We start from the raw sequence: 13,275 nt of genomic DNA, 5'->3' as shown, positions 1-13,275 counted from the left end.
CCTCCGTCTTGCGCCCCTTCACGGCCTGCATATCTTGACGGAGTCTCCCCACCTCCGTGTGAACATCCTCAATTTTCTCCGTCAAGGATGTCCTGGTCAATGAAATAGCCTGCATCAGCTGCTCAGATGCTTGTTTAAGGGTCAATTCCCCCTATTCCATCTCCTCCTCGCCCCCAGAATGGCGATTTTTGCGCTGAACTTGAGAAGATGTGCTCTTATTATGCCGCACACTTTCAGCGGGGTCAGCTCTAGCAAACTCCTTCAATTTTTCCGCCGCCGCTCCCGACCCTTTAAGTCTGCTCATGATTGTCCGCAGTGTGCTCTGATGGGACAATTTAAGCGTGCAGTCCAGGTATTACCCACCGCAAATAGGGACCACAGCAGGGCCAGCAACAGTTAATTATGGACCAGGCTGCAGAGGGACGCCTGAGGGGGTACAAGGACAGCAACCAGGCACAGTTCAGATCTTTATGGCCCGGGGAGGGAGGGGGGGCCCTGCAGAGGCAGTTGCAGTGGGGGAGGGTGCACAGAGCCTCCCTTAATAATGGCACCAGCCGGCACAGTGATCAGATAGGAGGAGAGGGATACCGGGCGGGGTCAGTTTTTCCAGGGCACTCACCGCGCGCTCCCTCAGGTTGTCAGCCGGTTTTCTTCACTGCCCGGCAGTGGTGCAGCAATGGAGATCGGCGCTGCAGCTCTCAGCAGCTGAGCCGCGCGCCCAAGATGGCCGCCGCCTCGTGGGAAGCCAGTCGCCTGCTCTCACCTCCCCAGCCGCCCGCTCCCAGAAGCCGTCTCCCAACTTGCCACGGAATGCCCAGGGGTCCCAGTATCCAAGGGGTCCAGTCAGCTGCAGGTGAGTCACCAGGAGGGGGGCCTAGGGACCAGGATCTGTCAGGATTGTGAGGAGCTCTCCTTGCATGCGTCCTCTCTCTTTCACGGCATAGCCACGCCCCCATCTTGGCTACTTTGTCCTCTGGTAGGAGACAGATCTGATGCTCGGAGTCCAAAACCAACCCCAGGAAAGATTGCATCCTTCCGGTTTTAGTCTGGATTTGAGGGTATTCACAAGCACAGTTCCTTCAGGGCAACAGGCACTTCCCTCACCTGCTCTGCACAGTGACTTTCCGACTATAAGGTAGTCGTCTAGGAATGGGATGATAGTGTTCCAAGAACAAAAGGTAGGCCATCACCTCCGATATTACTTTGGTAAATACTCTCGGAGCAATTGACTGTAAGAAAACAAGGGCTGCATACTGGTAATGCCTGACCCGTCCCTGGACATACAGAGCCACCCTCAGGAATTTGATGGTCCCGATGGATTGGGTTGTGATAATAGGCATCCTTTAAGTCGATGACCGCCATGAAACATCCCTGGAATAACAGCTTTATCGCCGTGCTCACGGACGTAATCTTGAAGGAATAATTCACAATCCATCGGTTGAGCTTCCTCAGGTTGATAGTCCTTAGAGAACCATCCAGCTTCTTTACCAAAAAGAGGAGGGAGGGGGAGTGGAATAAAATCCCCCTTCCTATTTCTTCCACCGGGACTTCACACAGAACCCGCTCTTGTGAGAATCCCAAGATCTTCGCCTGGAGGGCCAGCTATTCTCCTGGTGATTTCCTGCTGGGTGTTAATACAAACGTCTCCTGAGGTGGATGGACAAAGTCTATTTTCAGACTGTCTTTAACCCCTTAACACCCGAAGCTTTTTTTGATTTTGCGTTTTTATTTTTTGCTACTCTTTTCAGAGCCATAACTTTCTTATTTTTCTGTTAATGTGGCCTGAAAGCTTGTTTTTTTGCGGGACAAGTTGTACTTTTGAACACCACCATTGGTTTTACCATGTCGTGTACTAGAAAAAAAATATCAAGTGCGGTGAAATTGCAAAAAAAAGGTTTCACTAAATGCTAAAACTGACCTGCCATTATCATTCTCAAACACCAAACATGTCTAGGTTCTTTTTTATCTAAGTGGTGAAAAAAAATTACAAACTTTGTTAAAAAAAAAAAAAAAAAAAAAAAAAGTGCCATATTCCGATAACTGTAGCGTCTCCATTTTTCATGATCTTGGGCTGGGTGAGAGTTTATTTTTTGCGTGCCGACCTGACGTTTTTAATGATACCATTTTGGTGCACAGTTTTTGCCCATTATTGCATTTTAATGCAATATCGCGGGGACAAAAAAAACGTAATTCTGGCTTTGTGACTTTCTTGCTACGCCATTTAGCGATCAGGTTAATCCTTTTTTATTGATAGATCGGGCGATTCTGAACACGGCGATACCAAATGTGTGATTTTTTTTTATAATACAATAGTTTTACTGTGAATGGGGCGGAAGGGGGGGTGATTTGAACTTTTATACTATTTTTTTTTTTTTCCCACATTTGGCAAGCTTTAATAATCTCCATGGGAGACTAGAAGCTGCCACAACCTGATCAGCTCTGCTACATAAAGGCGATGATCAGATCGCCTCTATATAACAGAATTACTCACTAGCTATGAGCGCCGAACACCAGGTGGCGCTCACAGCAAGCCGGCACGGACAACCATAGAGGTCTCCAGGAGACCTCTGGCTGTCATGCCAACGAACTGGTGACCCGCGATCATGTGACGTGGGTCACCAGTGGGAGGATTTCCAGCCCGATGAAGCACGAGTTAAATGTTGCTGTCAGCGTTTGACAGCTGCATTTAACTAGTTAATAGCCGCGGGTGGATCGCGATTCCACTCGAGGTTATTGAGGGCACATGGCAGCAGTTCAAAACACCTGACACGTGCCGGGAAAGATGTGGGCTCACCGCCGGAGCCAGTCATCAAAGGGAGGGAGTCCAACATCGGCATACTATTACGCCCGATGTCGGAAAGGGGTTAATGATACTTAAGGTCCAGTGGCTGAGGGAGATGTTCACTCAGGCGGGGAGATAGAGGGAGAGCCTTCACACCACCTCTGACCTGACACCATTGGGAGGGCTTTTTAAAAGATTTAGAGGGCTCGCTAAACATATATCCAGACCCCTTTCTATCCTTGAACTCCCAGAGGACACCCCCTATTAAACTAGCTTCTGCTGGGAAACGAGGGAATCCCTTCTTTTTGTCGCCTGCCTTCTCCAACATGTCTTCTAGCTTTTGTCCGAAGAAAACAGGCCATCACATGGGATGGAGCAGAGTCTATTCTTTGAAGGCAGGTTTCCCGGACACCCCTTTAGCCAAAAGGCCTGTCTAGCCGCAATGGATAGGTTCGCCGACCTGGCCGGTAACCTCACAGTCTGCTGGGGTGTCTGCCAAAAAGGCCGCTGCTCCCTGCAACAGAGTGATATGGGCCAAGATCTCATTTCTCAGGACCTTACTCTTAACTTTCTTCTCCATCTGTTGCTGTCAGACCATAAGGAAGCGGGCAGTATAAGTCCCAGCTATTGCCAGCTTCACACCATCTTTTGGCGCTAGCCTTCCTAGGCCCCTAGTGATTTAAGCAGAAAATGGCCCTCATTAACAAAAAAGGTGACATTCTCGTAGATCACTCACCACCTGCTGTCATACAAAGGGTACCGGATTGGGAGGCTGATCCGGGATACATACAACATCCCTCCTGGATACCGAGGTGTCCTGCAACCTCTGAAGGGGACAGCTGCCACTCCTTTTAGTGCGTCCGAGCTGGTGACCAGGCACAGTTACAGGTGATTGCTAGAGTTGAGCGACTTTGGTCGGATCGGGTTTCGTGAAACCCGAATGAAACAAAATTTGAGTCTGATGAAACGGGTCCGACTAAGGCAAAAAAAAGTCGGAGTTTTGTCCGAAACCTGACCCCAGTGCAAGTCAATGGGAAATAAAAGTCGACATTGAGCGGATGACATTCATCCACTCAATGCCGACTGATTGCCTGCTGCTCATGCTGTAAAGACTGCTGCTGTCGTCCTCTGGGATTCTCCATGCTGGGGAGCTTGAGACATTAAAGCATTTTTTCTGTGGTGATCCCACCTTATAAGAGGGATCCACTGCACTTCCCGCCTCCTCTGATGCCTCAAAGATGCCCCTCCCAGGTCTCAGCACGAGGGTTCCCGTCAGGAACCCAACTGAAGCAGGAGAGAGGTACCGCCCTTTTATTTCAGTAGGTTTCCTGTCCTGGCTGGGCGGATCTCTCTCTCAGGTGTGCTGTCATGGGTGAAAGGAATCCTTAAAACTTCATTTGATCTTGACAATTTTGCTCGAAACGCATAAACCAGACATCTGGACACCTACAACCATGATTTTACTTTTTCCCAGGCTCTAGATTTTTTTTTTTGTTCTGCTATAGCAGGTGCTGGATGAACACCCTTTTATCCTGCATATTTATTTAACTCGCCACTAATTCAACAGCGCTTTTCAGACATTACTATTTAACCAAGTACAGACCTGGGAGCAACTCTCCAGATACACCCTACATCACATTTCTTCTTGCGAGCTGAAGATTTTTTTCTTTACTCCCACCCCCCCCCCCCCTTCCTCACATTAGTTCGATTGTTAGTATTTAGATGTTTAAATACATTAGATAGGGACTGCTTCAATACAGGTTACCTTGACGCGGTGAAGCAGCTTGGTATACATTTTTTTGCAAAAAAACGTATCGACTAAATACCCTGTGGATTCCGCTGCGATTCCGCAGCAGTTTTAGCTGCGGTGTACAGTACCATTCAAATGAATGGTAAAAAAAAAAACGCTGTGTAGACGTTGCGGAAAAATCCGCGCGGATTTGCTGCGGTTTTGAAACCGCAGAAAGAATTGACATCTCAATTCTTTCTGCGGAATCCGCAGCGGGTTCCTATGTCCACCATTGTGGAGATGGTGAATCCGCAGGACCAAACTGCAGGCAAAACCGCAGATAATCCGCAGGTCTTTTGACCTGCGGTTTATCTGCGGTTTTTGCAAAATCCGTGCGGATTAATCCGCAGCGTCTGCACACAGCCTTGGTAACTCTTCTCTTATAGTGCCGCCAGTTCTACTAATCATAGGCAGGGATTCACATACTGTACAAGGGGAAATAAAACACCCCACCCTCCCACCACACACACATAGCTTAAAACAGACTGTGTGAAACAATCACACAGCATTCGATGTGGGGCGAGGGGGTGGTGCAGCAGAGATGGTAGCATTACACTTGTTTGGCAATGCGAATATGTATTTTGTGTTTCCAACAAACCTCATTTGAATTGGGGTGGAAAGCTACTAGTTGTGCTTGTAAGGCTGTGTGCCCATGATGCGATTTTTAAGCGCTTTTGCCGCGATTTTCAGCACGAAAACGTTTAAAAGTCGTGTACAAAACGCACCCCATGCATTCCTATGGCATTCCGCACATGCTGTGCTAATGCTGCGCTTTTTTCCGCGGCGGAATCGCATCGCGGAAAAAAAAAAAAAAATCGCAGCATGCTCATTCTTTCGTGCGGAATTGCAAAGAATTGCCGCGATTCCGCACCAATAGGAATGCATGAGAATCGCTTACTTCCCGCATGTGGGTTGGTACCCACGGTGTGGAGGAGAAGAGACTGTTCTCCAGGCCCTGGGTACCATACCCCTGTAAAAAAAATAATTAAAAAAAATCGGGGTATATTTACCTTCCGACGTCCCGTGCTGCATTCCCGGGCCTCAGCGTTCCTAGTAATGCCTTGCGGCAAGGTCCTGTGATGACGTAGTCTCCCGTGATTAGCGGTCTCGTGAGATCGCTATAGCAACGCGAGACCAACGTCATCACAGGTCTCGCAAGGCATTACTGGGAACGCTGAGGCCCGGGAATGCAGCGTGGGACATCGGAAGGTAAATATATCCCGTTTATTTTTTTATCATTTTTAACATTCTTTTACTATTGAGGCCGCATAGGCGGCCTCAATAGTAAAAAGCTGGTTACACTTGTCAAACACTGTTTGACGAGTGTGACCAACCTGTCAATCACTTTCCAAGCGATGCTTCAAATCGCTTGGAAAGTGCTTGAATATCGCACGCGAAAATCGCGGTCAAGTCGCGGTAAAATTGCGCGGAAAAACGAGATTTCTGGGAAGGAGTCCGATTTTCAGTGTCCGGATTTAAACGCTACGTGGGCACATAGCCTAATGTGAATCAAACTTATGCAGCACTGAGTTCTGGAGATGGCAGAAAGTCTGTTACACTCCGGACGGCTTTTCTCCAGCACATCAACTTCTGCAGTGAGGAGACCAGATTGTCAATGCTATTGTGGGGTTGGGGGTGTATCCCCAGTGTTGCTGAATGCTTATGAAATATTTCTGGTAATGCCCACTTGGAAAGAGAAAAAAAAAAAAAAAAAAGAAGGATTTTGCTCCGCAATGCCCATTACATCATGTGTTCAGTCCAACATGAAAATGAAAATTTGATGAAAAGCTCCATTTAAGGTACAGTTCTCAGCTGCTATTTGGTTCTAGCACCCACTCAAGGTCACCTGTTCAAACTTTTTTGTAAGGTGTGACCCACACAGCCCCTCATTTTTGTCACTATTTAACCTTAGGACATGAATTTTGTGCTTGGGGCTCATCTGTTTGATGCCATTTATGGCCTCTCTTTACATCCACTCTCTTGGAAGGTTGAAGATCTACAGCCTTGTCCTCTAGTTCCCCCCTGCGCTTCCAGTCAGGACAAGGTAGTGTCCATTCCTCCACTGTAGTCTTGGCGTTCACCTTAATGAGGACATTGTGTTCTCTACATTTTTCCCCTACAACACCAGGAAAAAAAAATCCTTTCAACTTGGATGTGGTCTTCGTGTTGAACATTTAACTCCAAACGGCCTCTTAATGGCAGTCGGATTCACTTTTCATTCTTCCAGAGGGTCCGAGGAGAGGCAGGGTGGCATCCAAAGAGACAGCCCATTCTACCTGAGCAGTGGGGTGTCATAGGATTTTAATCACATAGCCTCCATCCAGAGGTGCGTACAACAGCCATTTGCTTATCACTTCATACTTTTGAATCCAATTACACTCCTTAAGGATATGGAATCCTGCAGACCACACAGTCTTCATTTCTGTCCAACCCGTAGGGACCGCTTTGAAATGTCTCGATTTTATGTCCCCCAATGGCATGGATGAGAAAATAGTCTTTTTTGTTCTTACTTGTAAACCCCTTTTCGCAAACCATCTTTAACTATTGCTAGCCACAAATTGATTGATCTCTCAGTATGCAGGAGGGATACAGCAAACACTTAAAAGGGAAGCCATCAGAAAATCAACATCAAGCACCATTGATTCCATACAGCTATACATGAGAAGGGTTACAAACAAGAAACAAATATAAAATATGGTGTGCAAACTAACATTGACAGAATGACAGACTGGTACTGAAAGGAGAGGACCTTGCGGGCTTGCAGTCTACATGATATATACATACATACACACATATACACACACACACACACACACACACACACACATTTACACACACACACACATATACACACACACACACATATACACACACACACGCAGGGTTTGGACAAAATAATGGAAACAACTAACGTTTTGGCATCATAATCTTCAAACATGTTATTAACATGCAAACCGTGACATATGGTAATGTTTTGCAGTTGATTTGTGTCATGTGATGTGTATGTAAATTAACTGTTTGTTTTGCAGAATTGTAAGAACATTGATGAGAACCTGATACCAATGGCAGACCTCTCGGATTTTCAAAGATGCCAAATTGTTGGTGCTCGTATGGCAGGCGCAAGTGTAATAGAAAGTGCCCGAATGCTTGGCGTGTCAAGAGGTACTGTCTCCAAAGTAATGACTGCGTTTGAAAGAGAAGGAAAAACGTCCGCAGGAAAGCACAGGTCCGGCCGAAAGTCGAAGTTGACTGAGAGAGACCGTCGGACTCTAAAGCGAATTTTGAGAGAGGATCGCAAGACCACGGCTCCGAAAATCACTGCTGAGCTCAATGAACACCTACAGAACCCAGTTTCCACGAAAACTGTTCTTTGGGAGCTGCACACATCTGGATTCCACGGAAGAGCTGCAATTCGAAAACCGCTGCTCTCAATGACAAATGTTTCCAAACGTTTAGAGTGGTGTAGAAACCTCCAGAATTGGTCCCTCGAGCAGTGGAAACGTGATATTCTCAGACGAATCATCGTTTACCCTATTTCCCACCTCCGGTCGAGTGTACATTTGGAGACAGCAGAAAGAAACATTCCATCCAGACTGCCTTCTCCCAACCGTAAAACATGGCGGAGGTTCTGTGATGATCTGGGAAGCTATTTCGTGGAGATCCACCGGGCCAATGATATCCCTTCATGGAAGAATTAACAGCCGCAATTATTTAGGCATTTTGGGCGACCAAGTGCATCCTATGGTTCAAGCAATGTTCCCGGAGGGGAACGCTATCTTTCAGGACGATAATGCACCAATTCATACAGCTAGAATCGTTAAAGCATGGCACGAGGAACATTGTAATGAAGTTTAGCATCTCATCTGGCCCCCACAATCCCCAGACCTCAACATTATTGAGCATTTATGGTCGATTTTAGAGATTCAAGTTAGACCGCGATTTCCACTGCCATCGTTGCTCAAAGAACTGGAGGGTGTTTTAACTGAAGAATGGGCTAAAATTCCTTTGGAAACAATTCACACCTTGTATGAATCCATACCTCGGAGAATTGAGGCTGTAATCGCCGCAAAAGGTGGACCTACACCATATTAAACTAACTTTTGTTGATGTTTCCATTATTTTGTCCAACGTGTACGTGTGTGTGTGTGTGTGTGTGTGTGTGTGTGTGTGTGTGTGTGTGTGTGTGTGTGTGTGTGTGTGTGTGTGTGTGTGTGTGTGTGTATATATATATATATATATATATATATATATATATATATATATATATATATATATATATATATATATATATATATATATATATATACACACACACACACATATACACACACACACACGTCTTTTCACACTGGCCACCAGGGCTAATTTAGATTAAGGCTATGTGCACACGTTAGTGTTTTTAAACGCTCAGGAAACGGGTCTCCTTCCCAGAAAACACGCGTTTTTTCCGGGAAAAAAACACGTGTTTTTGATGCTTTTTTCCCCGCGCATCTTTTGGACTATAGGAAATAGCCAAAAACGCGGACCTAAGCGGAAATTAACATGCTGCGTTTTTTACCGCTAAGCGTTTCTTCTTTTAAGCGTTTTTGATGCGGTTTGACCCCGAAAAACGCATCAAAAACGCAACATGGGCACACAGCCTAAGGGTTGATATAAACTTTTAGGATTGCTACCTCCTAAGGGTATGTGCACACGTTGCGGATACAGTACCATTCTAATCTATGTAAAACAAAAAATGCTGTGCACATGCTGCGGATTCTTCTGCAGATTTGAATCCGCAGCATGTCAATTCGTTGTGCGGAATCCGCAGCGTTTTTATACCTGCTCCATTATAGAAATCCGTAGGTGTCAAAACGCAGGGGAAATCCGCACAAAATCTGCAGAAAATCCGCAGTAAAACTGCACTAAATCCGCAGGTAAAATGCAGGACATTTTACCTGCGGATTTAGTAAAATCCGCGCGGAAAAATCCGCCACGTGTGCACATACCCTAAAGGTGGCACCAGTGTTCAGGTCCTCCCTCTTTGAGGACACAATTTCCTATTACAGGAAATTTACTTGCACATTAGCAGCAATGAACAGACTGTTCTGAGTATGCAGAAGTCCTAGTGAAGGGAGGAGACAGTGACATCCCTTTTATGATTGGTGTAAAAAAAAAAAAAAAAAAAAAAGTGGTCAGTGTGAAAATTGCAAGTTCAGTGTTTTTCACAATCTTGATTAAAAAAAAATAAAAAAAATTATTGTTGCATGCATGCATAAAAAAAAAATAAAATACACAAATCATTTTCTGAGGATAGCTTCCATTTAACCATTTAGTGGCAGCAAGCTATAACCCATAGCTCTGTGTGCAATTTAAGTCTTACAGGAAAGAACATCCAAATTTTGCCACATTACACTGCATTTTGATTTTTTTGCCTTAAATTTTCAGTACATTATATGGTAAAATGACGTGTCATTTAAAACTACAACTTATGCTGCAAACACTGCTACAATGACCAAAAAAATTAAAATCAATTGGCCATGAAAGGGTTAAAATAGGGCACCAGTCATATAGTATTTAAGTCTGTGTGTAGCATCTCTTGTATATCCTATGAGATACATACAGAAGCATCAGCATTATTAGGAAGAGTTATTGACGTACCATATTGCCGTGGATTGTCCATCCACAATGGACTCTGCTCTGGATAGTCTGCTGGAACACTGAGCAGAAGTGGAGGCACACTGGGAAGGTTTTTATCATCTGAATTAAACAAAATTATACATATACACATTAAATAATAAAAAGATAAACATTAGCCCGCATGGGCGACAGGAATAAGAAATATCACAGAAGCATCAAAGCTTTCAGGAATGTACTAATGTATTTAGACAAAGTTTTATCCTGGAAAACCTCTTCACATTACAGGCATTCTCTTAGTAAATATAAGAAAATGAGCCTTACTTCTCCCTTACTGCGATAACCTCACTACTAAAACACGCCACCACGGCTTCCTGCCGGTTATCTCTGCATCATTGCTGAGCTCAACTAAAGGGGGTTTTACACATAGGGATATCGCTAACAATATCGCTAAAGCATCACCGATTTGGTGACGCAGCAGCGATATCGCTATGTGTGATACTTACCTCCGACCGGCTCCCCCACTGTCTGTCGCTGATCGCGCAGCTCCATTTCTCGTCGGGCGCTTCCTGCTGGCGCCGACGAGCGACGTGTGGACGTGGACGGAGGACGTCAGGATCGCCGCGTCTGAAAGGTAAGTATTGTCCGCTTTATCGCTGCTGCATCGCTGTGAGATCTTCCTGTGTGGAAGCTCACTAGCGATCATTTAGCGATACACCAGCGATCCGGACCGGGTCATATTCGCTGGTCGGGATCGCTGGTGCATCACTAAATGTAAAGGGGCCTTAAGGCCCAGACTGCAGTTGAACAAAGCAAAGCTCATTATGTTATCTTTACTGACTAGAAAATAAAAGGTGTGCCAGACTAAAATGTTATCCCCTTCCCGACATGCACCGTACTAGTACTGCTCTGCAGGAGGTGTGTTCCCACAAACAGCAGTACTAGTAGGGCACACCAATCGCGAGGCCTCACGCTGAGTGCCGCGGCGATCGGGTGCAGGTGTCAGCTGTATGTGAGCAAAGCCCACGATCGGTGCTAGCACCAATCGTGGGCATTTAACCCCTCTGATGCCGCTGTCAATAGTGACAGCGGCATAGAGAAGCATCGCACAGGGAGGGGTCTCACTGTGCACTTCCATCATAACATCACGATGTCCTGATGATCTCCATGGAGACCCCCAGCACCAAGATAGCTGCAAGGTCCTTCCAGGTCATGCAGGGAGGTGGCTTGCGCCAGCATGCCTCCTTTCCTTCCTTGTACTGGTCACTACAGCAGTATACAATTTTCACTCTGCAACATCCACTGCTGCCTGTATCTGGAAAACACCCATGGAGTCAAAACAGGGATTTTTCTGTACTCACCGTAAAAAAACTTTTCTCCGAGCCATTCATTGGGGGACACAGGACCATGGGTGTTATGCTACTGCCACTAAGAGGCTGACACTAAGTAGATACAAAAAGATCACTGCAGAGGAGCTATACACCCACACATTGTCTCCAGCCAAATCAGTTCAGTGACAGAGCAGTAGGAGACCAAGATCATATGAGAGTCTAAAACATCAAACCAAAGAACATACACAAGCAGTCATGCTAACAGGGTGTGTGCTGTGTCTCCCAATGAGTGGCTCAGAGAAAAGGATTTTACGGTGAGAACACAAAAATCCCTGTTTCTCCGTCGCCTCATTGCGGGGGACACAGGACCATTGGACATCCTAAAGCAGTCCCTGGGTGGGCAAGAAACATAATACAACAAACCCCCAAGCGCCAGCTGCCTAGGGATGAGCTACCACCACCTGCAAGATCCTTCTTCTCAGGCCTGCATCTGCAGAGGCCCGAGTGTGAATGTTGTAGTGCTTTGAGAAGGTGTGCAGACTAGACTAGGTCGCAGTCTCGCAAACCTGTTCTGCCAACGCCTGGTGCCAAATGTCCCAGGAGGCACCCACCTACCGAGTGGCGTGTGCCTTTATCCTCACTGGGATAGGCTTGCCTCTGACACGGTAGGACTCCTGAATAGCCGAGCGTATCTACCTGGCTATTAAGAACTTTGAAGTGGCCAATACCTTCCTGTGCCCCTCAGGAAGAACGAATAAGGCGTCCATCCTGCGGAAGGACGCCATCCGTGAGATGTACCTTCTACGAGCCCTCACCAGATCCAGAGTGTGGAGAGCCCTCTCAAAACTGTGTATCGGTGCCCGGCAAAACGAGGGCAGGACAAAGTCCTAGTTAAGGTGAAAGGAAGAGACCACCTTGGGCAAGAAGGACAGGGGCAGCCCGAGAACCACCTTGCCCTGCTGAAAAATTAGAAAAGGAGCTTGACAGGAAATAGCAGCTAACTTCGATACCCGCCTGATCGATGCTACCGCAACCAGGAAGGCGACTTTCCATGAAAGGTGAGCAAGAGAGACATCCTGCAGCAGCTCAAACGGAGCCTCCAGTAGACACCCAGGACTAAATTAAGATCCCAGGCCTCCAATGGCCTTCTATAGGGGGGTACCACGTGGGAAACCCTCTGAATAAAAGTCTTCATCTGCTGCTTAGAAGCAATCCGGTGCTGGAACAAAACTGATAAAAGGCTGAGATCTGGCCTTTGAGGGAAATAAGAGCTAGGCCTGAGTCCAGATCAGCCTGGAGGAACGCCACAATAGTCGGGATGGAAAAGGCGAGAGGAGAATGACCGCGTTCCCTGCACCATGCGAAAAATGCTTTCCAGGTGCAGTGATAATTGCACACCGATGCAAGCTTCTGAGCACTAATCATAGTGGAAACCTCTTCTTGGGAGAGTCCAGCTTGGGTTAGGACCCAGGAATCAACAGCCAGGCCGTTAGACACAGGGCCCCCCGAGTTCTGGTGGCAAATCGGGCCCTGGGAAAGTAAATCTAGTCGATCTGGAAGTTGCCAGGGGACGTCGACGACAAGCTGCACCAACTCCGCGTACCACGCCCGGCAAGGCCAGTCCGGAGCAACTAGGATCAGCAGAATCCCTTCCATCTTGATCTTCCTGATAACCCCTCGGAAGTAACAGGAGTGGGGGAAAGACGTAAGGAAAGCAAAATTGACGCCACGGAAGGACCATTGCATCCACTCCAATG

At 46.6% G+C, this 13,275-nt stretch overlaps 1 protein-coding gene across 3 annotated transcripts in view; it reads right to left on the bottom strand.

Annotated features, from left to right (window-relative positions):
- The window catches only part of MED15 (mediator complex subunit 15), a 102,299-nt gene that overhangs the window by 9,018 nt on the left and 80,006 nt on the right, over positions 1 to 13,275 (bottom strand). For all 3 annotated transcript variants that reach the window (XM_073563783.1, XM_073563782.1, XM_073563784.1), the window contains one exon: positions 10,212 to 10,310. In XM_073563783.1, coding sequence (XP_073419884.1) covers positions 10,212 to 10,310 — 99 coding nt within the window. The remainder of the gene's footprint in view (positions 1 to 10,211; positions 10,311 to 13,275) is intronic.

Source organism: Dendrobates tinctorius, unplaced genomic scaffold (genome assembly GCF_039654945.1).
Source record: "Dendrobates tinctorius isolate UK_male_01 unplaced genomic scaffold, ASM3965494v1 ptg000397l, whole genome shotgun sequence".
Lineage (NCBI taxonomy): Eukaryota > Metazoa > Chordata > Amphibia > Anura > Dendrobatidae > Dendrobates > Dendrobates tinctorius.
Note: the sequence above shows the minus strand (reverse complement) of the source record. Positions and strands in the feature narration are given on the sequence as shown.